The sequence below is a fragment of the Somniosus microcephalus genome, chromosome 4 (genome assembly GCF_052327205.1).
Source record: "Somniosus microcephalus isolate GS21.2 chromosome 4, FLI_Smic_1.0, whole genome shotgun sequence".
Classification (NCBI taxonomy): Eukaryota; Metazoa; Chordata; class Chondrichthyes; order Squaliformes; family Somniosidae; genus Somniosus; species Somniosus microcephalus.
Window position 1 is genome coordinate 289548674 of NC_140990.1, and position 27203 is coordinate 289575876.

The 27203-nt window shown below is 46.0% G+C and overlaps 1 protein-coding gene across 5 annotated transcripts in view; it reads right to left on the reverse strand.

Annotated features, from left to right (window-relative positions):
- Positions 1-27203, reverse strand: part of zranb3 (zinc finger, RAN-binding domain containing 3) — a 152976-nt gene that overhangs the window by 38428 nt on the left and 87345 nt on the right. For all 5 annotated transcript variants that reach the window (XM_085986606.1, XM_085986608.1, XM_085986609.1 and 2 more), the window contains 7 exons: positions 25590-26106; positions 25028-25303; positions 21835-21932; positions 13288-13389; positions 11485-11627; positions 10895-11044; positions 9563-9968 (listed from right to left, as the gene is read on the reverse strand). In XM_085986606.1, the coding sequence (XP_085842732.1) occupies positions 9563-9968; positions 10895-11044; positions 11485-11627; positions 13288-13389; positions 21835-21932; positions 25028-25303; positions 25590-26106 (1692 nt within the window). The remainder of the gene's footprint in view (positions 1-9562; positions 9969-10894; positions 11045-11484; positions 11628-13287; positions 13390-21834; positions 21933-25027; positions 25304-25589; positions 26107-27203) is intronic.

Here is a 27203-nt window from a genome sequence, read left to right on the forward strand (position 1 = left end):
CTTTGCACGGCCACTAACACCACCCCCCATGAACGAATGTTCGTTTTCCCCAGGAAGTCGACTACGGGAACCACTCTACCAACCTGGCTGACCGCCCCGGGGCCGGTCTGGCTGCGGAAACACGTGAGGGCCCATAAAACGGACCCCCTGGTCGAGAGGGTGAACCTCCTGCACGCCAACCCCCAGTACGCCTACGTGGCGTACCCAGACGGGCGGGAGGACACTGTCTCCCTACGAGACCTCGCACCCTCAGCCGATCCGGAAACACCGCCACCACCCCCCCCAACCTCAGCCCAGGTAGACGGCATGCCGGAACCCCACGAGCCCTCGCCGACCACGCAAACACCAGCATCAACACCGGATAAGGCACCAGCACCGGATAAGGCAACACCACCGCTGCGGCGATCGGAGAGGCTTACGAAGCCTCCGGACAGACTGACCTACCAGAATTGGTAGTACACTTCACCCCGCCGGACTTAATTCTAAACAAGGGGTGAATGTGGTAAACCACGTTCACTATCGTATCACTGTTAGTAGTTAGCACTGTTCACCACTGTTCGTTATAACTGTATCACTGACCACTATTGTATCACGGTACGAGGTCGCCTCTTGCCACACTGCTATACCTGGGATGACCACTGCCGACTCCGCCTTGGCTCCACCCACCAGGCCAGGTATAAAGGTGAGCGACTGGCTGGTATTCCTCCTGCTTGGATCGGATCACCCACGAGAGTGGGCTCTGTTATTTAGTCAATAAAAACCTTTAGTCACCTTCGTAACTCTTCGCCTTTTATTGGAGGAATTGATAGGTATATCACGACAAAATCGCGATCTGACGCGATGACGTCATCACGTGGGTCATATGACGTCCCAATGGCGGGAAACGTGATTGGGACGTCACATGACCCACGTGATGACGTCCCAATCACGTTTTGTAAAGTTTTAGTACATTAAACTCAGTTTGTTAACTACTAGTGAGTTTATAGATTCTTTGCTAGGAGTGCAGAGACTCCTACATTGCTGACCCCGAATCCTCGCGATCGTTTTTCGCGGTGAACGCAGAACACGGGCCAGGAATGGAGGCCAATGCAGTGGCCTTGAAGCTCCCCCAATTCTGGGAACAACAGGCGGCCTCTTGGTTTGTGCAAGCCGAGGCGCAATTTGAACTCCGCAACATCGTACAGGACCAGACCAGATATCTCCACGTGGTCTCCGCCCTCGATAGTTCGACGGCGTCGAGAATCATCAGCCTTCTGGAGAGTCCCCCGACTGCTGACAAGTATGTAGCCATCAAGGCACGATTGCTGCAGGTATTTGGTCTTACCAAAGCGGAGCGCGCTCGCCGTTTACTGACGCTACCAGGGTTAGGTGACTCCAAACCCTCGGAGCTTATGAGCCACATGCTGACTCTCCTGGGGTCCGAGCCCCAGTGCTTTCTGTTTAGCGAGCTGTTCCTTACTCAGCTCCCCGAGCAAGTCCAGGCAACCCTCGCCCAAGCAGAAACCGCAGACTGCGTCGCGCTCGCCGAAGAGGCGGATAAGATTTACGCAGTCCGGCAACAATGCTGCGCCATCGCGCAACGCCCCGCCACGAGGAGCCCGGCCCCGGCTCCGACCACGGCGCCTCCGACGACTGGTCACTGTTACTACCATGCTCGTTTCGGCCCGAAGGTCCGCTGCTGCCACCCACCGTGCAGTTTCGTTACCAGACCGTCGAATAGACCGCCGCGAGTCAAGCACGCCGGTCCCGGTACTTCCCCCGCGGCCACGATGGCGATCGGCGCTTCCGGGAATCTCACCTACTTAACCAACTCCATCTCGGGCCGTCGTTTTCTATGCGACACGGGGGCGCAATGCAGCATACTTCCCGCCTCGGTCATCGACCTTCAGTCCGGCGGACGGGGTCCCCCTCTGCAAGCGGCCAACGGGGGTTCGATCCGCACTTGCGGAAAGCGGCTCGTCCAAGTCTGTTTCGGTGGACAGCTTTTCACCTGGAATTTCATCACCGCTCAAATCTCGCAGGTCCTGTTGGGTGCCGACTTTTTGGGCGCCAACGGCCTGTTGGTGGACGTGAAAAATCGATGCCTCGTTCACGCCGCCACGCTCGACGATATTTCAGGGGCGCGCAGCACGGCTGTGTCACACACGATTTCATGTGCGTGTCCACCGCCTGACGATTTCGTCCGTCTCCTCGAGGAGTTCCCCGAGCTGACGAAGCTCACCTTTTCGGCTTCGACCGTCAAGCATAGGGTGGAGCATCATATTTCGACTACCGGCTCTCCCGTTTACGCCAGGGCGCGACGTTTAGAGCCCAGCAAGCTAGCGGCAGCGAAGGCGGAGTTCGCCGTGATAGAGAAAATGGGGATCATCCGTCGGTCCAGTAGTCCCTGGTCCTCCCCGCTCCACATCGTCCCCAAGCCCGGTGGGGGATGGCGGCCCTGTGGTGATTATCGCCGCCTCAATGAGCTAACGATGCCCGACCGCTACCCCATTCCCCATATACAGGACTTCTCAGCACATTTGGCGGGGACGTCCATCTTCTCGAAAGTCGACCTTGTCCGTGGTTACCACCAGGTGCCAGTGCACCCTCAAGATGTCGAAAAGATGGCGGTCATTACCCCCTTTGGTCTTTTTGAATTCCTACGAATGCCCTTTGGACTCAAGAAAGCGGCGCAGGCGTTTCAGCGCCTCATGGATTCAGTCCTGCGGGACCTTGATTTTTTATTTGGATGATGATATTTTGATTGCCAGCACCTCCAAGGAAGAACACCTCGAGCACCTTCGGGTCCTTTTTCGACGGCTTCAGCAGCACGGCCTCATCGTTAACCCGGACAAATGCCGTTTCGGCCTAGCGCAACTTGATTTCCTGGGCCACCGCATAACCCCCGCTGGGGCAATGCCACTTCAAGTCAAGGTGGAGGCGATTGCGGAGTTCCCGAAACCGAAATCCGTGAAAGCCTTACAGGAGTTCCTGGGGATGGTGAACTTCTATCATCGTTTCATCCCCAGGGCAGCACAGCTCATGCATCCGCTCTACGAGGCCCTCAGGGGCACGGCGGGGAAGGAGCCCGTGGTATGGTCGCAAGACATGGATCGCGCCTTCGAGGAGACGAAGACCGCGCTCGCCAACGCGACCATGTTGGCACACCCCCTGCCGGGAGCCACCATCGGCCTCACGACGGACGCGTCAGACTACACGGTGGGGGCCGTCCAGGAGCAGTGGGTCGATGGCGCGTGGCAACCTCTGGCCTTTTTTAGCCGCCAGCTACAACGGCATGAGCGCTGGTACAGTACTTTCGACCGAGAGCTGTTGGCTTTGTTTTTGGCCATCCGCCATTTTCGTTTCCTCCTCGAAGGGCGCCGCTTCATCGCGTTTGTTGACCACAAGCCATTGACGTTCGCAATGGCCAAATCTGCGGAACCATGGTCGGCTCGGCAGCAAAGGCAGCTGACGTACATATCGGAGTTCACCACCGACGTCCGGCATGTGGCCGGTAAGGACAACGTCGTCGCCGATTGCCTATCCCGCGCCGCCGTCCCGGCCGTCCAATTGGGCATTGACTACACGCAGATGGCGGCTGACCAAGCGGCCGATCCGGAGACCCAGGTTTTTCGTTCGGTTCCAGCCAGCCTCCAGCCGAGGGATGTGCCGTTCCATTCCGCAGGTACTACTCTGCTCTGCGATGTTTCGTTGGGTGCACCCCGTCCGATTGTCCCGTCTAAATGGCGCCGGACTGTTTTCGATGCCATACACGGCCTATCGCATCCTGGAGTACGGGCGTCGCAAAAGCTGCTGGTCTCCAAATTCGTATGGAGGGGCATACACAAAGACGTCAGAGACTGAGCGAACACTTGTGTTGTTTGCCAACGGGCCACGGTGCAGCGGCATGTCAGGGCCCCGCTCGCCATCTTTGAGGTCCCGGAGCGGCGATTCGATCACATTCACATTGACTTAGTGGGCCCGCTTCCACCGTCCCGGGGCTTTACGTACCTGTTGACAATGGTGGATCGCACCACGATTGGCCGGAGGCAGTCCCCATGACGTCCACCACCTCTGCGGATGTTGCTCGAGCTTTCGTTTCATCATGGGTAGCCCAGTTTGGTGTCCCTGCGGATATTTCGTCGGATCGTGGGCCGCAATTTTCGTCCGAACTGTGGAATGAGGTGGTTTCCGTGTTGGGCGTTAAACTCCACTGCACTACGGCCTATCACCCGCAAGCGAACGGCTTGTGCGCGCGGTTCCATCGTTCCTTGAAGGCGTCGCTCAGGGCCAGCCTTCTGGATGCATCCTGGGTCGACAAACTGCCATGGGTGATGTTAGGACTCCACACGGCGCCGAAGGAAGATCTCCAGTCGTCGTCGGCGGAGATGGTTTACGGGCAACCGCTTAGAGTTCCGGGTGAATTCCTGCCGTCCCCTACGCAGCCATGGTCCGCGGCCAGGCAAAGAGACCCCCACCGGGATGCAGCCCGCTGTTTCCGCCCAGTTCCGACCTCACAGCACGGTTTGCCTTCGTCCAACGTCCCGGGGGAGCTGTCGAAGGCCAAGTTCATTTTTGTGCGCCAAGACGGCCATCGTACCTCACTCGCACCTCCTTATGCAGGGCCCTTCCAAGTTTTGCAGGCAGGGGACAAGAGTTTCGTGATCGACGTCGGGGGCAAGCCTGATCACATCTCTGTCGATCGCCTTAAGCCTGATCACATCTCTGTCGATCGCCTTAAGCCTGCACACCTGGACCACGAACGACCGATCGAGCTGGTGCAGCCTCCGCGCCGCGGCTGGCCGCCGCCACACCTGACAGCGCCGTGTTACCTGCCAGCTCGCCGCCTGCTCAGCGTTTTCCCCTCCGGGAATTTAGGAGTCGGTCCAACAGGCTTGTCCAACCTCCTCAGCGATTGACTCTTCTCGTTAAAGACAATTCTGGGGGGGCGTATGTGGCAAAGCCACTAAGAGACTTTCACAGTGACTTGTACAATTGCCTTTAATCATGTTTATTACCTTTTAATGTTGGCTCTGGTTAAACAGAGCTAGATCGACAAATTCGTGATCTGACGCGATGACGTCATCACGTGGGTCATGTGACGTCCCAACGGCGGGAAACGTGATGACGTCAGAGGTAGAGGGCGTTTCCAGCCAGTCCTTGTGTGGAGTGATAGTGCATAGACCTGTTTAGAGCTTCTCCTGCATTTTCTTGTTTTGTAAAGTTTTAGTACATTAAACTCAGTTTGTTAGCTACTATTGAGTTTATAGATTCTTTGCTAGGAGTGCAGAGACTCCTACAATATTCTATTTTCCCTTTCTTTATCAATTTCTTGGTCCTCCTTTGCTGAATTCTAAAATCCTCCCAATTCTCAGGCTTACTACTCTTTTTGGCAACATTATAAGCCTCTTTCTTTGATCTAATACTATCTTTAACTTCTTTTGTCATCCACGGTTGCACCACTTTTCCTGTGGGATTTTTGTGCCTTGAAGTCATGATTATTTGTTGTAAATTATGTATTAATTCTTTAAATGCTAGCCATTGCTTCTCTACCGTCATACCTTTTAATGTAGTTTCCCAATCGACCTTAGCCAACTCGCCCCTCATACCTACGTAGTTTGCTTTGTTTAGACTTAAGACCCTAGTTTCAGATTTAACTAAATCACTTTCAAACTCAATATAAAATTCTCATCCGAAATAAAGGAATATTACAATATATTTTTGAGGCGTTGAAAAACTCCTTGAAGTTTGCAAATGAGTGTTCGCTATCTGTTGGGCCAGAAATTTGGATCCCCACGGGTGAGTACGCGCTGAGTACTCACTCATAGGGCCAACGAAAGTGCCGGTTTTGTGCATGCGCGGGAAACTGGAACTTCCGTTCTCTTAAAGGAAGGGGTTCACAGGTCGAACGCATGTACGCCTGGAACTTTCGTTTTTTTTTTTTTAAAAACAGGTTTCTCCGGAGGGTAAGTCTCCAGTAGCTACGCTTTTAAAAAGCAGTCGCAAGGCCTGCTTTTAACAAGGTAGGTGGTGAATTAAGTAAAATTAAAACATTTTTTCCACAGGTTTATTATTTTTAAATACTTTAAAGAAAGGTAAGTTTATTTTTAGCCCTGTTAAAAACTGTAATTAATTTTTTCAAAAATTTATATTGATTAAAAGTTATTTTATGTAATTTATAGTTATTTTTAAAATGTGATTAAAAAAAATGTATTTGAAGTTTTAGTTAGGTTTTGGGGCTGAACTCTATTCATGGATTTGACAGCTCTTCCTGTCAAATCTATGAATACAGATTCCCTGCTAGCATTGGCTCTCCATGGCCCACATGATCCCAGGGGACGCTTCGAACTAACTGTGCCCCGAGATACGCAAGCACTGCGCGCCGGCAGCTGGAGGAGGCCCAGGATCGGAATCCCACGCGGGCCCACAGCACAACGGCCAGCGTGCTAGGTAAGTGCAGGTCAGGGGCTTGCACCCGCGACCTGAAATTCTGGCCCATTATGTTTATCAGAAATTAATTAAAAATTACTTTTCACAAAACTTTGAACTGCAGTTCCTGCCACTTGTAATTTAAAACTCCATGTAAATAGTGATTGGCAACTTTTTAAAGAAGGCCGATTCAAAACATTAAAAACAAATCAGTTTTGATAAAAGGAGCATGGTTGTGATCTGTCAAAGACAATCTTGCCTTCCATTTCAAATTAAGACGATGCTACAGTATTACAATTTTAAAAAGCAGGTGGTCACAATGGGTTTAAATATCTTGTATTCTTAGCTCCACGCTACAAACACAAAGCAAACAAAAAAGCAATAAAAACCAAAACATTTGTTTTGTCTTAATTTTTTTAATTCCTTCCTCTCCCCACCACACCCGAACCTGTTCCAATTTACTTCCCAAAACTGCTGAGGTACAGCTCCATTTGTTAGCTGCTCTCTAGTATCTCACCCAAGTGTGAATTTGGACAGCAAATGTCCTCAGGCTACTTGTTCACTTGGACCGTGACAATGGAGCCCGATTCTGCCCTCACCAGGTGCCTACACATGCACACTTTTCAGCTGGAGGCCTGGACTATGATGAGGAACTGTATCACTGGGTGATATTTCTTTCTCTAGCCCTGGGATGCTAAGGCTAATTGTAGAATTCATAGCATCCTGGTCCATATCTGGTTTTCAAACAAGCACAAATTGATTCTTTAGGCCTAGCACAATTTAAAATTCAAGTGTAAAAACTGTTTTCGAAATAACTGGTTGTTGTTGTTACTGTTAAGAGAGGGGACCTAAACCTTGGTCAAAGTAGGTTTTAAGGAGTGTCATAAAGGAGGAGAGGTGGAGAGGCAGAGGGGTTTAGGGAGGGAATTCCAGAGCTAAGTGCCTAGATGGTTAAAAGCTGCCAATGGTGGGGTGAAGGAAGTGGGGTATGTATCAGGCCAGAGTTGGAGGACTGCCGAGTTCTCGGAGGGTTGTAGGGCTGGAGGAGGTTACAGAGCAAGGGAGCGGCGAGGCAATTTTTTAAATTCATTCATGGGATGTGGGCGTCGCTGGCAAGGCCAGCATTTACTGCCCATCCCTAATTGCCCTCGAGAATTGGTGGTGGTGGTGAGCTGCCTTCTTGAAACGCTGCAGTCCGTGTGGTGAAAGTACTTCCACAGTGCTGCTTGGGAGGAAGTTCCAGGATTTTGACCCAGCGACGATAAAGGAACAGCGATATATCATCATTGCTGGGTCAAAATCCTGGAAATTATGGAGGGATTTGAACACTAGGATTAGAATTTTTAAATCGAGGCGTTAATGGACCGTGTGCCAATGTAGATCAGTGAGCACAGGGGTGATGGGTGAGTGGGATTTGGTGCAAGTTAAAATTTGCAGCAGAGTTTTAGATAAGCTCAAGTTGATGGAGGGTGGAAAATGGGATGCCAGCCAGGGATACTGATTCTGGATAAAACAAAAGCATGGATGAGCTAAGGCTAATGAATCGTATACAGCACTGAAGAGGTCAACACAGCCAATAGCATTTGACTCGTCCAAGGTCCGAGTCAGTGGGCTTACAGAGAGAGATAAAAATTGCTCATCTCCTTGTTAAAAAAGCATACGGGATCCTGGGCTTTATAAATAGAGGCATAGAGTACAAAAGCAAGGAAGTTATGATGTACCTTTATAAAACACTGGTTCGGCCTCAACTGGAGTATTGTGTCCAATTCTGAGCGCTGCACTTTAGGAAGGATGTGAAGGCTTTAGAGAGGTTGCAGAAAAGATTTACAGGATGAGGGACTTCAGTTACGTGGATAGACTAGAGAAGCTGGGGTTGTTCTCCTTAGAGCAGAGAAGGTTGAGAGGAGAAATAACAACAGAAGATGCTGGAAAAACTCAGCAGGCCAGGCAACATCCGCGGAGAGAGAAACCGAGTCAACGTTTCAGGTCGAAACCCTTCTACAGAACTGAGAAAAGGTAGGAAATGAAACAGATTAAAAGGCAGTTTGGGGGCTGGGAAATGGGGGAGGGGATGGAAAAAGAGACATTAAGAGATATTCAAGGTGAGACAAGATGGTAATAGGACAGGTAAAGACACAGACAAAGGCTCTAGGTGAAGTGTGAAATGCGCTGGCAGAGTGAGAGACAGCTGCCATGTGGGAGAGAGAAAAAAAAGGAAAAGGCACAAACCAAAAGTGCGGATAAAAAATAGGAAAATATAATCGGGGCCAAGGTTATGATCTGAAATTGTTGAACTCGATATTGAGACCGGAAGGCTGTAAAGTGCCTAATCGGAAGATGTTGAGAGGAGATTTGATAGAGGTGATCAAAATCATGATGTGTCTGGACAGAGTACATAGAGAGAAACTGTTCTCGTTGGCAGAAGGGTCAAGAACCAGAGGACACAGGTTTAAGGTGATTGGCAAAAGAACCAAAGGCGACATGAGGAAAAACTTTTTTATGCGGCGAGTGGTTAGGATCTGGAATTCACTGTCTGAAAGGGTGGTGGAGGCAGACTCAATCGTGGCTTTCAAAAGGGAATTGGATAAGTACCTGAAGGAAATAAATTTGCAGGGCTACAGGGAAAGGGCGGGCGAGTTGGACTAGCTGAAGTGCTCTTGCAGAGAGCCGGCACGGGGTCGACAGGCCGAATGGCCTCCTTCTGTGCTGTAACCATTCCTAGTGACGAAAACTTCTGATGCAATAGTAGATCCAACCATGAGGGAATCACAAGGGGATTATCAACTCAGAGAATGGAAGATCAAAACAGCTCCCCAGGGTAAAAACCTTTCTCCTCCTCAATTTCAGAGTCCCCAAAGATTGCCTGGGAAGTGTGACAGGGCAAGGACCGTCCCTCACAGAGGTCTCACACAAGAGAAGTGGGCAGCAGCAGCAGCAACATTGACCAGGAAGGTGCATGCAGTGGATGGGGAGGGGGAAGGGGCAGCTGGTCAAATGAAACTCAGTGCAGGAATGCAGTTGGGCTGTGCCGCCCTATTTTGCTCTGTTCCAGTCCTATACATTTTTTACAATAAAATGTAACGCAAAGGGAAGGTTGCAAATTCTTCATTTTTCATGTTAAGTAAAACAAATTAAAGTTACTTTTTCCACTTACCTGATCTAGTGAAAGCTGTGACAGCCATGTATTTTCAAGAAGTTCTTTCCGATGGGTCTTCGGCGTATCTCGGACGCTAAGATACAGCTGATGAGCACTGAGGCCACACTGCTGGCAGACTCCACGCTCAGCTTCAAAAACTTTTGATCTCATATAGCACCGATCAGACCGAATCAAAAAGTCTTCCTGACATTTTTGGGAGCAGTATCGTGTGTCCCAAGCTGTAGATTCATGATGCTTGCTGACCTGGATTGTTGGCTGTTGACAGCCAAGGCAAAGTGGGTTTCCTTCTTTGTTCACAGCTTGTACATAGCCAATTTCTGAAGAGATGCCAGCTATTTCATTGATTAAAGGCAACGGCGAAGTACTGTTGCAGATTTTACTCTCATTGCTTCCACTTCTTTCACTGAAAGTAAGACAAGTACAATAAGACACATATTTTTAATGACAAGTAGAGAAGTGCTACATCTTCAAAATGTGCTATCTCTTTGTAAATCTGACTGTTCTACCAATTATTAACCTTCTTTGCTGAAATTTAATTCAACAGCAAAGCTTGTTCTAACATCTATAAAGTGGATCACTATTGTCAAACCATTTTAGCAGCCACAGAGGTTGCGACTGCATTTATATTTGATTGTTAACATGGGGTGGAGAATCTAAAGTGACCATGTAAATTTCAAATGTTTTCTCTAACAGTTTTTAATATGGCCACATGATTTTGGATTTGATAATCATATTGGCTACTTGGTCAAATCTAAACTTACAGCACTGTATGACGCATCTTGGCATGTCTAGTGTTATATTTACATCTCAAGTTTAATAATTACACTTGGTAGATTACAACAATGCTTAAAATTGAATATTTTCAGAAAACTGGCAGAAGGTTCCCTGCAACGGTAGTATGTTTTCAGGCTGAGTAAAATATTTATGGATCATTAATGCTATGAAAATAATTCTTGCAAAGATAAATGAAGCTCCTACAATTATTACTACTCAATGGATAACAGTGAATTTAAATTTCAGGTTTTTAAGATGAGAAAAGCCAGATGGTCGAGTGGACAAAAGCTTGATATGGCACCATGCTTAGAGTTAGCCTTGCAGAGTTAAAGATGCCATCTTATTCTGTTAATTTCATTGACAATATCGACTGTATCTGAATGGATTTTTATATATTGCAATGTTCAATCTTTTAAAATAAAGTGACTTTCTGGCAAGTTGCTTGGTTATTTCTTCAGTGTTGAAATACTACCCGAGAACTGCGCCATATATAGAACGCATCATTCCTATTTCATTACCAAATGGCCTATTAAACAGGAAACCATAGAAACGTACTTGTTTAAATTTCCCTCGGTTGGTTGATTGGAAGGTTTGATTTTGTTTTTGCCCTGGAACGTAGCCTCTCTTGCTATAACTCTTACAGTTCCTCCTTCACTCTGTGCCTTATTCAGAGACACAACAGCTACATCTTCTTTTGTTATAAATCTAAACAGAAGAAATATTTCACACTGATTTTCAAAGAGGCACTCAATTTTTATTATTGGAAAATAAGTCAAACAAAGAAGCACGGAATTACTGAAGTATGGATAAATAGACAAGCTAACTGGTCTGTATGCATGGTGCACACCAGTGTTCATCTTTCTATTTCTAATTTCATTTAAACAAAAAAATTAAGTAAATAGAAACTAGAGAATAAGAAACAAATAAAAAATTGCAATAATCAGACTCTCACCGAAAACTCAGCAATAAAATAATCTCCTTCTACAGGAGGTTCACTGAAGGACTAACATTTTAATTAACCGCAAACAGAATGCGCTACATACCACACAGTGTAAAAGAAAACAAACGGTACCAGAATATGAAATATGCAGAGCCTGAATTAACTGAGTAGTCACAACATTAGGAACATCCCAATAAAGTCTTACCTTTTGGTACAGCTTTGTCTACGTTGGTCTTTCATGATGTTTTCTAGTACAAGAATAGGATTGCAGAAAACCTGGCCACTCTTCCTAATTATCCTTTGCTTCATAGCAGTTAAGCTGAGCCATTCTCGTACAAACCGCAGAAGCTGAAAATTGGGAAGAAAAAAAATAAGATGGATTTAGAATGCATATTTATGCAGAAGTGTAGGTAAAACAAACCAATATACTGGCAAACCCAACTACTTCATTTTCTGCTATTTCTAGAACATCAGGTTCTTGAAGACAATGTTAAGATTTGCTGGACATAGGTTAACAATACACTCTCCTGAACTAAATGTACAGAGTATTACCAATGACTTCATAGTGTAAGTGGTTATGAATACGCAGCATACGTATTAATTGAGAGAAATACTGTACTTTGGATAGGCCAAAAGCCACATCTAGTTATCATTCTAGCATGACTGAAGGATGTAAAATTATCCTTAAAATTAATACGGGGACTCTTTCTCTGAAATTCAAAGCACCACTTGTGTATGCACAGGCACATAAATACTGTGATATGCCTACAGCAGAACTGCATGTTTTGAAAACTCAGTGTTCATTAAAATTAACGACTGGTTCAATGTGTGACTAACAGCAACATTTTCAATGGAAAATGTCTTCAATTATTTTCAAATGTTTTGATAGATCAGCAATAATGATGAGCCTTGGCTCACTGGAACCATTCACGCCTGAGTCAGAAGATTGTGGGCTCAAGCCTCAGTTCAGAGACTTGAGCACATAATCCAGGCTGATTAGTTCAGTGCAGTACAAAGTCTTTTGGATGAGACATCAAACTGAGGCCCAGTCTGCCCTCAGATTGAAGCAAAAGATCCCATCGCACGATTTGAATATTAGCAGGGGAGTTAGAAACATAGAAAAATAGGAGCAGGAGTAGGCCATTCGGCCCTTTGAGCCTGCTCCGCCATTCAATATGATCATGGCTGATCCTCCCTCTCAATACCATATTCACGCTCTCGCCCCATACCCCTTGATGCCTTTTGTATCTAGAAAGCGATCTATCTCCTTCTTAAATATAGTCAGTGACTTGGCCTCCACAGCCTTCTGTGGTAGAGAATTCCACAGGTTCTCCACCCTCTGAGTGAAGAAATTTCTCCTCATCTCAGTCCTAAATGTCCTACCCCGTGTCCTGAGACTGTGACCCCTGGTTCGAGACACCCCCCAGCCAGGGGAAACATCCTCCCTGCATCCAGTCTGTCTAGCCCCGTCAGAAAGTTCTCTTGGTGTCCCCCGAACCAACAGCTAAAACAGATTATTTGGTCATTATCTCATTGCTGTTTGTGGGACCTTGCTGTGTGCAAATCGACGGTCTTGTTTCCCTACATTACAACAGTGTCTACCACTTCAAAAGAACTGAATTGGCTGTAAAGCCCACCTGGGACATCCTGAGGCTGTGAAAGGCGCTATATAAATGTCTGTTCTTTTTTTTCCATTAATGACAAGTATCCACATTATTCAGTTGCAATTGTATGAACATGTACTGTCCTTTAGTAAGCTTCTAATAACTCAATATTTTGATTTCATGACACCTCAGCTTTTGCACAGTACTTGTGGCAGTTCAAGGAGGTGTCCAGTGTCAAACCAAATTTTATATAAATCAAGCAGTGGCATTCTAATTGGTGTGGTATGACTATTATGGTTTACAGGATTCTGACAAAATCCAACATACAAAAGCATGTATCTTAAAAAAAACAAAGATCCACAAAAATATCCCACTTGTATACATAAAATACACCACAAACTTACCACTGCACGATTTTTTTTCTGTTCAAAGAACATTGGTAAATCCTCCCAGTTTTCTAAATTCACATCCAGAGGAATAAAATTGCAGTTTAATGGTTCTCCCTCCTAATAATAAACAAATAGTGATAATCATTTACCAAGAATCGTTCTGAACTCTTCATTACTGCACTTTGTAAAAATTATCATGATGTCAAGGGGTGTCTAGGGGATCCAACACCAGGGGGACTAACAGTATTTCTACTGTGTACGGCAGAAAGTAACAGGTATAGTAAAGTAGATTTACTGGTAGATTGCTTGAGCACAAAACAAATTGAATAAAATGTAGTGTACAATCTTCACATTTCAAATTAAAATTTACTTTAATATACTGTTCAAGATCATCCTGGCGAACAAAATAACCCCCTGGCTCATGTTCTCCCCACTGACCTGCCCCCTCCACTGTCATCTCTGAAAACAAGTGCAAGGAGTTCATGGACTTTGGTCACTAAGAATGAGACCATGTGTTCAGCTGCCTCTGCTGCATCCCCTTGCCCTACAAACCAAACCTCTCCCAAAGTTCCACCTGCCCCATTACCCAGCTCAGTACGACCACCTTCGTCTGGTTCCACTCTTACCAATCCACAATGAAATTTAAAAAAAAAAAGAAATTTTGTGCCATTTTATTTAAATTGTTTAATTTGAACTACTGGACAATTCAATTTTCCCAAACAAATAAAAAAAATGGCTGAATTAACAGAAGTAACTATATTGACAGCTTCTTTCTGATACAAGAACTGGGCAGCATGTGCCTCCAGTAGGGGGAGATAATAGTGTGCCATTATATTCAATTGTTATATAGTACACTGCTGTTACATGTCGAACTGATTTTACACATCTTTTTAATACATTTGTCGAAAGTATGCACAATGAGGATAAACTATGCTGCAGTACAAAAACCAAGATGTTTTGGGGTAACAGCTTTATGTTTAATGATGGACCAGATTTTCCTGTGGATTTGCAACATTGTAATGGTGCATCTTCATCGTAGGGACCCTTGAATGGCGCAAACTAAAAAGGAAATTATGGATTAAGTTACATTCATTATGCCACTCCATATTTTCCTGGGGCTTTAGCGCCTCTACACCGTCACCCTCGACGAAAACAGTTAAAAGACATCACAAATAACAACAGAAAATGCTGGAAAAACTCAGCAGGTCAGGCAACATCCATGGAGAGAAATTTGAGTTGACGTTTCGGGTCAAACCCTTCTTCAAAACTGGAAAGAAAAGAAAATAGATCGAAGGCAGGGCTGCGATCGGACAAAAGAAGTGAAAGAAACAAAAGAAGTAAAAGAGCTAGACGAGATGGTAATAGGCTGAGATTAGGTGTAAAGTGTACTGGCAGGGCAAGAGATAGCTGCCAGGTGTGAGAGAGAAACAAAAGGAAAGGGGGGGGGGGGAAAAGGAGTGGAAAAATTACAAGAAAAAATGTGTAATAGGGCCCGAGGTTATGATCTGAAATTGTTGAACTCGATATTGAGTCCGGAAGGCTGCAGAGTGCCTAATCGAAAGATGAGGTGCTGTTCCTCGAGTTTACGTCGAGCTTCCGTGGAACAATACAAGAGGCCAAGGACGGTGAGGTCCGAGTGGGAATGGAGCGGTGAATTAAAATGACAGGCGACCGGAAGCTCGGGTCACCCTTACGGACTGAACGGAGGTGTTCCGCAAAGCGGTCACCCAATCTGCGTTTGGTCTCCCCAATGTAGAGGAGACCGCATCGTGAGCAGCGAATACAGTATACTAGATTGCAAGAAGTACAAGTAAATCGCTGTTTCACCTGGAAGGGGTGTTTGGGGCCTTGGACAGTGGGAAAGGGGGGAGGTATAGGGGCAGGTGTTACATCTCCTCCGCTTGCACGGGAAGGTGCCAAGCGAAGGGGAAGGGCTGTTTGGGGTGATAGAGGAATGGACGAGGGTGTCTCGGAGGGAGCGGTCCCTACGGAATGCTAAAAGGGGAGGGGAGGGGAAGATACGTTTGGTGGTGGGATCACTTTGGAGGCAGCGGAAATGCCGGAGGATGATCCGTTGAATGTGGAGGCTGGTGGGGTGAAAGGTGAGGACAAGGGGAACCCTATCGTGGTTCCGGGAGGGAGGGGCAGGGGTGAGGGCAGAAGTGCGGGAGATAGAACTGACACGGTCGAGGGCAGCGTCAACCACGGTAGAGGGGAATCCTCGGTTGCGGAAAAAGGAAGACATGTCTGAAGCACTAGTGTGGAAGGTGGCATCGTCGGAGCAGATACGGCGGAGACGGAGAAACTGGGAGAATGGAATAGAGTCCTTACAGGAAGCGGAGTGGGAGGAAGTGTAGTCCAGGTAGCTGTGGGAGTCAGTGGGCTTGTAGTGAATATTGGTCGATAACCTATCCCCAGAGATGGAGACGGAGAAGTCGAGGAAGGGAAGAGTCAGAGATGGACCATGTGAAGGTGAGGGAAGGGTGGAAATTGGAGGCAAAGTGAATGAAATTGTCAAGTTCGGGGCGAGAGCAGGAAACGGCACCAATAGTCATCAATGTATTGGAAAAAGAGGTGAGGAAGGGGACCCGAGTAGGACTGGAACAAAGATTGTTCCACATAGCCCACGAAAAGGCCAGTTTCTCCGTCTCCGCCGTATCTGCTCCGACGATGCCACCTTCCACACTAGTGCTTCAGACATGTCTTCCTTTTTCCGCAACCGAGGATTCCCCTCTACCGTGGTTGACGCTGCCCTCGACCGTGTCAGTTCTATCTCCCGCACTTCTGCCCTCACCCCTGCCCCTCCCTCCCGGAACCACGATAGGGTTCCCCTTGTCCTCACCTTTCACCCCACCAGCCTCCACATTCAACGGATCATCCTCTGGCATTTCCGCTACCTCCAAAGTGATCCCACCACCAAACGTATCTTCCCCTCCCTTCCCCTTTTAGCATTCCATAGGGACCGCTCCCTCCGAGACACCCTCGTCCACTCCTCTATCACCCCAAACAGCCCTTCCCCTTCGCCTGGCACCTTCCCGTGCAAGCGGAGATGTAACACCTGCCCCTATACCTCCCCCCTTCCCACTGTCCAAGGCCCCAAACACCCCTTCCAGGTGAAACAACGATTTACTTGTAATTCTCGCAATCTAGTATACTGTATTCGCTGCTCATGATGCGGTCTCCTCTACATTGGGGAGACCAAACGCAGATTGGGTGACCGCTTTGCGGAACACCTCCGTTCAGTCCGTAAGGGTGACCCCGAGCTTCCGGTCGCCTGTCATTTTAATTCACCGCTCCATTCCCACTCGGACCTCACCGTCCTTGGCCTCTTGTATTGTTCCACGGAAGCTCAACGTAAACTCGAGGAACAGCACCTCATCTTCCGATTAGGCACTCTGCAGCCTTCCGGACTCAATATCGAGTTCAACAATTTCAGATCATAACCTCGGCCCCTATTACACATTTTTTCTTGTAATTTTTCCACTCCTTTCCCCCCCCCCTTTCCTTTTGTTTCTCTCTCACACCTGGCAGCTGTCTCTTGCCCTGCCAGTACACTTTACACCTAATCTCAGCCTATTACCATCTCGTCTAGCTCTTTTACTTCTTTTGTTTCTTTCACTTCTTTTGTCCGATCGCAGCCCTGCCTTCGATCTATTTTCTTTTCTTTCCAGTTTTGAAGAAGGGTTCGACCCGAAACGTCAACTCAAATTTCTCTCCACGGATGTTGCCTGACCTGCTGAGTTTTTCCAGCATTTTCTGTTGTTATTTTGGATTTCCAACATCTGCAGTATTTTGCTATCGTAAAAGACATCACAGTTCCTCCCCCATTAAAATCAAGGGTAATCACTATTTTCCTACATTTAAGCCAGTTTTTACGCTGTTGCCGCTTAGACCAGGAGCAGAGAGCCAAAAATCAAATTGTATTCCACGGTGAGATTTATCACTCTCGAGTCCAAGTCAGAAGGTTGTGGGGTCAAGCACCATTCCAGGGGGCTGATTTTAAGTTTAGACGCTCAGAATGTACCCACTTCCCGCCTGTTGTAACCCATGCAAGGACCAAGCACACGCCTCGTTTCCATGCAGCCGGTGTGCTGGACGCAGCAAAGCAGCAGTGAATGGCAGAGCCAGCCGACAGTTGGAGCCTAAGGGAAGAGGGGAGGAGGACGATCTTTCAGGGACATAGATACATAGATACATAGAAGATAGGAGCAGGAGTAGGCCATTCGGCCCTTCGTGCCTGCTCCGCCATTCGATGAGATCATGGCTGATCCTTTAATTCAGTATCCCGTCCCCGCCTTCTCTCCGTAACCCTTAACCCCTTTTGCCCGTAGAAATATATCTAATTCCCTCTTAAATATATTTAATGAGCTGGCGTACACTGCCCTCTGTGGCAATGAGTTCCACAGGTTCACCACTCTCTGAGTGAAGAAATTCCCCCTCATCTCTGTCCTAAATGGTTTAGCCCTTATCCTTAAATTATGTCCTCTAGTTCTGTTCTCACCCGCCAAGGGAAACATTCCTTCTGCATCCAGTCTGTCTAGACCTGTCAGAATTTTATACACTTCTATGAGGTCCCCTCTCAATCTTCTAAACTCCAGTGTGTACATCCCTAAACTACATAGTCTCTCCTCATAGGTCATTCCCGCCATTCCTGGTATCAGCCTGGTGAATCGCCGCTGCACCCCCTCCATGGCAAGAACATCCTTCCTCAGATGAGGCGACCAAAACTGTACACAGTACTCGAGGTGTGGTCTCACCAGTGCCCTGTACAGCTGCAGCAAGGTATCCCTGTTCCTGTATTCTAACCCTTTTGCTATGAAGGCCAGCATACCGTTTGCCTTCTTGACCGCCTGTTGCACCTGCATGCTCGCCTTCAGTGACTGGTGTACAAGAACACCCAGGTCTCTCTGTACTTCCCCCTCTCCCAATCTATTGCCATTTAAATAATAATTTGCCCTCCCGTTCCTGCACCCAAGGTGGATAACTTCGCACTTGTCCACATTATAGTGCATCTGCCATTTATCCGCCCAATCGCCCAGTCTGTCCAAATCGCTCTGGAGCTTCCTGGTCTCTTCCTCTGAGCCCACCCCCCCTCCTAGTTTAGTGTCGTCTGCAAATTTGGAAATGCTGCATCCGACTCCCTGATCCAGGTCATTAATGTAAATTGTGAACAGCTGGGGGCCCAGGACAGATCCCTGTGGTACCCCACTTGTTACTGCCTGCCATTCAGAAAATGAGCCGTTTATTCCAACTCTCTGTTTTCTATCTGACAGCCAGTTCCCTATCCACGCCAAAACTTTCCCCTTTATCCCATGAGCCTCAATTTTCCATGCTAATCTTTTATGTGGGACCTTATCGAAGGCCTTTTGGAAGTCCAGGTACACCACATCTACTGGCTCTCCCCCATCTATTCTACCAGTTACTCCCTCAAAAAATTCCAATAGATTAGTCAAGCACGATTTACCCTTTGTAAATCCATGTTGACTCTGTCCTATCCTGTCCCCATTTGCTAAGTGCTCCGCTATTTCATCCTTAATGATGGACTCCAGCATTTTGCCCACAACTGATGTAAGGCTTACAGGTCTGTAATTACCTGCTTTTTCCCTACCCCCCTTTTTGAATAGTGGGGTAACGTTAGCTACCCTCCAATCCATCGGCACTGTTCCCGAGTCTAATGAATTCTGAAAAATCATCCTTAGTGCATCCGCTATCTCTAGGGCCACCTCCTTCAGTACCCTAGGATGCATGTTATCAGGCCCTGGGGATTTGTCCACCTTCAATCCCTTTAGCTTCCTTAACACCATATCCTTAGAGATATTGATTTGCGTCAGTTCCTCCTTTGCCAATGTCCCTATTTTTCCCGATATCCCAGGGAGGTTTTTTGTGTCTTCCTTCGTAAAGACTGACCCAAAGTATGCATTTAGTTGATCTGCCATTTCCTTATTTCCCATTATATATTCCCCCGTATCTGACTGCAATGGACCAACTTTGGTTTTCACCAGTCTTTTCCTTTTGATATATTTATAAAAGCTTTTGGAGCAAACTTTTAAATTAATTAAAGTTATTTGAGGTGATTTTTGAGTGGCTCCCTGTTTTACCTTTGAGGACTGCTGGTTAGGCCAGCCATTGCCAGTACATAGAAACATAGAAGCAGGAGTAGGCCATTCAATATGATCATGGGCTGATCCTCTATCTCAATTCCATATTCCCGCTCTCTCCAGAGTACAATGAGCGAAGTGTCGGTGAAGTGAGTTACACTGGATACAGCAAAGGCTATGGGCCCCGACAACATCTGGCTATCGTGCTGAAGACTTGTGCTCCAGAACTAGCCACGCCTCTAGGCAAGCTGTTCCAGTACAGCTACAACACTGGCATCTACCCGACAATGTGGAAAACTACCCAGGTATGTCCTGTCCACAAAAAGCAGGACAAATCCAACCCAGCCAATTGCCACCCCATCAGTCTACTCTCAATCATCAAAGTGATGGAATGTGTCATCGACAATGCTATCAAGCGGCACTTACACACCAATAACCTGCTCACTGGTGCCCAGTTTGGGTTCCGCTAAGACCACTCAGCTCCTAACCTCATTACAGCCTTGGTCCAAACATGGACAAAGGAGCTGAATTTCAGAGGTGAGGTGAGAGTGACGGCCCTTGACATCAAGGCAGCATTTGACCAAGTGTGGCATCAAGGAGCCCTAGTAAAACTGAAGTCAATGGGAATCAGGGGGAAAACGGTCCACTGGCTGGAGTCATACCTAGCACAAAGGATGGGTGTGGTGGTTGAAGGTCAGTCATCAAAGCCCAAGGACATCACTGCAGGAGTTTCTCAGGGCCAACCATATTCAGCTGCTTCATCAATGACCTTCCCTTCAACATAGAAATGGGGATGTTCGCTGATGATTGCACACTGTTCAGCGCCATTCGCAACTCCACAGATAATGAAGCAGTCCATGCCCACATGCAACAAGACCTGGACGACGTTCAGGCTTGGGCTGATAAGTGGCAGGTAACATTCGCGCCACAGAAGTGCCAGGCAATGACTATCTCCAACAAGCGAGAGTCTAACCACCTCCCCTTGACATTCAATGGCATTACCATCGCCGAATCCCCCACCATCAACATCCTGGGGGGGTCAACATTGACCAGAAACTTAACTGGACCAGCCACATAAATACTGTGGCAACAAGAGCAGGTCAGAGGCTAGGTATTCTGCGAAATGTGTCTCACCTCCTGACTCCCCAAAACCTTTCCACCATCTACAAGGCACAAGGAGTGTGATGGAATACTCCACTTGCCTGGATGAGTGCAGCTCCAACAACACTCAAGGACAAAGCAGCCCGCTTGATTGGCACCCCACCCCAAGGCCAGCATTTATTGCCCATCCCTAATTGTCCTTGAGAAAGTGGTGGTGAGCCGCCTTCTTGAACCGCTGCAGTCCGTGATGAGAAGGTGCTCCCACAGTGCTGTTAGGGAGGGAGTTCCAGGATTCTGACCCAGCGATGATGAAGGAACGGCGATATACTTCCAAGTCAGGATGGTGTGTGACTTGGAGGGGAACTTGGAGGTGGTGGTGTTCCCATGCGCCTGCTGCTCTTGTCCTTCTAGGTGGTAGAGGTTGCAGGTTTGGGAGGTGCTGCCGAAGAAGCCTTGGCGAGTTGCTGCAGTGCATCTTGTAGATGGTACACACTGCAGCCACGGTACGCCAGTGGTAGAGGGAGTGAATGTTTAAGGTAGTGGATGGGGTGCCAATCAAGCGGGCTGCTTTGTCCTGGATGGTGTCGAGCTTCGAGTGTTGTTGGAGCTGCACTCATCCAGGCAAGTGGAGAGTATTCTATCACACTCCTTACTTGTGCCTTGTAGATGGTGGAAAGGCTTTGGGGAGTCAGGAGGTGAGACACTCACCACAGAATACCTAACCTCTGACCTGCTCTTGTCGCCACAGTATTTATGTGGCTGATCCAGTTAAGTTTCTGGTCAATGGTGACTGCCAGGATGTTGATGGAGGATTCGATGATGGTAATGCTGTTGAATGTCATGGGGCGGTGGTTAGACTCTCGCTTGTTAGAGATAGTCATTGCCTGGCACTTCTGTGGCGCAAATGTTACCTGTCGCTTATCAGCCCAAACTTCAACGTCGTCCAGGTCTTGTTGCATGCGGGCATGGACTGCTTCTGAGAAGTTGTGAACACTATGCAGTCATCAGCGAACATCCCCATTTCTGACCTTATGTTGGAGGGAAGGTCATTGATGAAGCAGCTGAATATGGTTGGACCTAGGACACTGCCCTGAGAAACTCCTGCAGCCATGTCCTGGGGCTGTGATGATTGATCTCCAACCACCACAACCAACTTCCTTTGTGCTAGGTATGACTTCAGCCAGTGGAGAGTTTCCCCCCCCGATTCCCATTGACTTCACTGTTGGTGACCTTTCTGATTGCTGTTTGATTGGGTGTTATAAGTGTAATACATTTCAAATTTAAGACACATGGATACACATCTACACAAAAGTAGTATGCACCTATGCACGGAGATGAAACTTAGAATATATCATAACAATACCTTTGTGTAGAGATATATTCTATCAGTATTCCTGCTTGCGCAAAACATGAAGCCATCATAAACTGGAACACTGCTGTCACAAGGGATATCAGGTTGTTCTATACCAGAAAAGTTTGACAGTTAACTTGGAAGAAATGTCATGATTAGTTCCTCTTTCAAGAGGAAACACAATTAAAACTTTAAAAAAATTATCTTTCACACATTCAAATATGCTAGGAAGGGTTGCTAGGAAAGCAGATTTTTGAAAATATCAGAAGCTGCTGCTAGTAAACATATGGTGTGACGACAGTATTGGCATAGTTGTTAGGTCTTGCAATTGAAAAACCTGCCGATACTCACTTGATCAAGCTACTCACTTGATCAAGCTATCTGAGGCCTGTGAAACTATACCTCAGCAAGGAGTCAATGCCTTTAAGACATTGAGGTAAGAAGTGGGAAAATTTTATTAAAAGCCACACTTTTGAGAATTTAAAGTTATTTTTCCACTAGAGTGGAGAAGGTTAAGGGATGACCGGATAGATGTCTTCAAGATTATGAAGAGCTGGTGAAACTGATAACAAGAGAGCACACATTTCAGATAGTCAGAAAAAGATTCAAAGTGGAGATTAGAAAAAAATTCTGTATGCAGAGTGATTAGAATTTGGAATTCTTTGTAACAAGCCACCATTGAAACGAATATATTGTGCACAGCATCAAAGGGAATTAGTTGCTTAAAGAGAGGAATTTTAAAGGGTATGGAGAAGACGCAGGATAGTTGGATTAGACTAGATTGCTCATGGGATGAAAATCGCCAAGAGAGATTTTAAAGGCTGGATGGCCCATCTCTGTGCATAATATTCTATGTCTCTGTGATCTGGTGTACTGTATGAAGTTCTGGGCTTCAAAAGGGTGTCAGTGTAGACTCTGAATAGGCAAAGGGGAATTTGGGCCCATTAAAAACTGATGCAGGCGAGACCATAATGGATAATAAGGAAATGGCAGACTCATTAAGTGAGTGCTTTGCATCCTTTTCATAGTGGAGGAGAAGGACAAAATACCAGCGGTACAAGTTAGTGGAGTTAAGATATGTAATAAAAATGGTAATGAGAAAATACTGTGACTTAAGATGGACAAATCTCCAGGACCTGATGGGTGAGAAAATTGCAGATGCATTAGTTATAATTTTCCAAAGCTCTCTAGATTCAGGAATTATGCCTTTGGTTTGGAAAATTGTAAATGTCACTCCATTAAATTAAGGAAGGAGGGAGGGAGAAACCAGGTAACTACAGACCCATCAGTTTAATATCCGTTGTGGGGAAGTTGCTGGAATCTATCACCAGACAGAGTGACTGAGCACTTGGATAAGTATGAGCTTATCAAAGAGAGTCAGCATGGATTTGGGAAGGGTAGGTCATATCTAACTATTCTAGTTGAATGTTCTAAGGAGATAGTATAGTGATCTTAACAAGGTGTCCTTGTACACAAATCACTAAATGCTAGTACACAGGTAAAAAGGTCATGAAAAAGGCTAATTAAATGTTGGTCGTTACCTCAAAGGGATTGGAATTCAAAAGTGAAGCTTCAGTTGTGCAGAGCCTTGGTCAGACCCCATCTGGTGTTCTATGTTCAGTTTTGTGAAAGATATGTATGGCGCAGATTCATCAGAATTGTACTAGGGCTTAAAATTGAGGACCAATTGAATAAACAGTTTGAATTTCCTTCTGTTTAGAAGGTTGAGGGGTGAACTAATTGAGGTTTTAAAATAAAAGGGATTCAATAGGGTAGATACAGAGAAATAATATCCTCTGGTGCGGGAATCCAGAACAAGGGGGCACAATCATAAAATTAGAATTAGGCTATTTAGGAGCAAAATGAGGAAGCTCTTTTTCACACACAGGAAACTCTCCCCCACAAAAGGCTGTGGATACTGAGCCAATTGTAATTTTAAAAGACTGAAAACTGATTTTTGTTAGCTAAGGGTATCAAGAGATATAGAGCAAAGGTGAATAAATGGAGTTGAGGTACAGATCAGCCATGAACTGACAGAATGGCGGAATAGGCTCAAGAGGCGGACTGGCCGACTGCCATTCCTACATTCCTTAAAAAAGATGGCTAAATATCTGGTTACGAATAGAATTAAAGGTTGTAGGAATAAATAGATTGATATAATCAAGATACATCGATATGATCAAATACTCTGTTTCTAGAGGCGCTGGGGATAAAGTACTGTGCTATGGAAAGCAACTAATGAAAGATGAACAGAAGTTAAAATGTTAGACATATTTTTCAGGTTTGCTCCACTACCTCTGGGATGGTCAGGAAACAATGGGCCAGAAATTAGGATCGGGTGCTTGCCGCACGTGCAAGCCCCCGATGTGCACTCACCTGGCGTGCTGACATCTGAAGCCTGGGCCTGCTTGGAATTCCTGTCACTGGCCCGGTTCAGATGTCGGCGCGATGTGCTTGCCTGATCCAGCGGCGTAGTTAGTGCGATGTGCCGGCTGGGATCAGGTGAGCACTCTGCAGCCAATCAGGGGAGGGGAAACTTCATTCATGAGTTTGACAGTAAAGACTGTCAAACTCATGAAAAGTACGGGCGCCCAAAAGACTAGTTTAACTTTAAATAAAATTTTTAAAAACATCCCAATAATTAAATAAACTATAAATAACTTTAAAAAACGATTTTAAACAATTAATAAAATTTATGAAAAAAATAATTTTTTAAGAAATCGGGTCTAAAAATAAACTTACCTTACTGTGAAGTCCTTAAAAACAATGAAGCTGTGGAAAAAATGTAATAATTTTAAATAATAGACCACTTACCTTCAAGAATCCACTCCTTATGCCTCCTTTTTATATGTGTAAAAAGTTCAGGCCCTTGCACATGGGCAAACCTGTCAAAAAGAAGGAAGTTCAACGCGTGCGCGCAGAGTCCTGCGCGCACGCGTTGGACCTCTGAACCCCTTGGAAGAAATGCCGGTTTCCTGCGCATGCGCTGTGCATGCTGAAATCCGGCACTTCCAACGGGCCCACGCGTGAGTACCCCGTCCGTACTCACGCGTTGGGACCGGAATTACTGGCCCATTGTTGCAAAACTTGCCTTCAAGAAATTCACTATACTGGGTACAGCCCATGCAAGAAATAATCCAAGAACTATTTGTATAATTCCATTTAAATAGTTGTAGAAGTAGATGTGAAGAACAAACTGAATTACCTGGTTGCTGTTGACTCTCATTAGCCACACTTCCTTCGGTTATGGTAATTGCATTGCTGCTTTTGTCAGTATTGGAAGGTACAAGGTTTTCCTCAGATTTTACGGTACTTCTGTGCATCATTTCACGACTTATCTGCTCTGTTGGTGTATTTGATTCATCTTTTTCCTCATTCTCTAGGTCAGATAGGACTGCACAATCAGTCTGAGGTTGGGTTCCTCCTTGACATTCTTTTTCGCATGGATTTGAATGACAAGACAAATTTTCTTTTTGATCGCCTGTGTTAGGAAAAGCTTCAGTTTGAAACATTGCTTGGACAGCTCGAGTATTAACTACTTGTTGACATAAACAAAAATTAGCAACAGGCCATTACAGCATTAATGTATTAATCACATTAACACAAGATACATTTTCAAAGTACCAAAGGTTTCCCCCACAATCAGATCAAGCTATTTTTAGTTGAAGTAAAACACCAAGAACTTGAGTTTTAATTTTTTTTCCAATAAATATTTTTACACAATAAAATATATTTGAGAAATGGAACATTCAAAAAAAGGATCTTACCAACAGCTCTAAGGGTTTCACACATTTCACAGTAAGACAGTAAGGTATTATTAGTATATGTGCACACGATGCAGTGCCACGCTTTTTCAGTTACATGCAGTTTTCTTGAGGTAAGTGGTGTTCCACACAATCGTTGAGGTCTTTGAATTCTAAATGGGGACGGCGTTGTCCCACCTTTGGCCTTTCTCTTTTTTGTACTTGCACTGTTTTGGACCGGTGTACATAACGATTTAAATCGTTTAGTCTGTGGCTCAAAGTTGCCTTCTAGCAGCAGCTCATCGTGGTTTGTTTTGCATTTTTCTTCATTCTCATTTTCACCAGCTTCTCTTGCATTTATTTTATCCAGTTTTCCTTGTGGTTGCTGAACTAATTTGGGGGAATTTGGAGATTCTTGCAGCTCAGTTAGATCAGCAAATTGGCTGGGTGACAAATCGCGAGGGGCTCTCTTGCGTTTCTCTGTAGAGTCAGGTTTTGATGAGAAGAATGAGCGGATATCATGTTGTTTTTCTTTCTCAAACTAAAAATGAAAGTATAATACAGTGCTTATAAAAATAACAAATTGGAGACTTTTAAAACCAATTTACCTAAGAAATTAGAAACCTATAAAGTTAAACACCCATTATCCTATGATGAGAGATTGTGTAGAATGGGCCTATACTCTCTGGAGTGTAGAAAAACACAAGAACATAAAATCATAAGAAATAGGAGCAGGAATAGGCCAATTGGCCCCTCGAGCCTGCTCCGCCATTCAATAAGATCATGGTGATCTTGTGCTGAAAGCCACTTCCCCGCCCGCTCCCCATAACCCTTCACTCCCTTATCTTGCAAAAATCTGTCTATCTCCACCTTAAATGTATTTAATGACCCAGCCTCCACAGCTCTCTGGGGCAGAGAATTCCACAGATTTACGACCCTCCGAGAGAAGAAATTCCTCCTCATCGCAGTTCTAAAAGAGCAACCCTTTATTCTAAAACTGTGCCCCCCGCGTTCTAGATTTCCCCACGAGGGGAAACATCCTCTCTGCATCTACCTTGTCGAGCCCCCTCAGTATCTTATATGTTTCAATATCACCTCTCATTCTTCTAAATTCCAATGAGTATAGTCCCAGCCTGCTCAACCTTTCTTCGTAAGTCAACCCCCCCATCTCTGGAATTAACCGAGTGAATCGTCTCTGAACTGCCTTCCAATGCAAGTATACCCTTCCTTAAATAAGGAGACCAAAACTGTACACAGTACTCCAGGTGTGGTCTCACCAATACCCTGTACAGTTGTAGGACTTCCCTGCTTTTATACTCCAACCCCCTTGAAATAAAGGCCAACATTCCATTTGCCTTTTTGATTACTTGCTGTACCTGCATGCTAACTTTTTGTGTTTCATGCACAAGGACCCCCAAGTCCCTCTGAACTGTAGCATTTTGTAATCTCTCTCCATTTAAATAATAGTTTGCTTTGTTATTTTTCCTGCCAAAGTGGATAACCTCGCACTTTCCCACATTATACTCCATCTGCCAAATGTTTGCCCACTCACTTAGCCTGTCTATATCCCTTTGCAGATTCTTTGAGCCCTCTGCACAACTTGCTTTCCCACCCAAATTTGGCTACATTACACTTGGT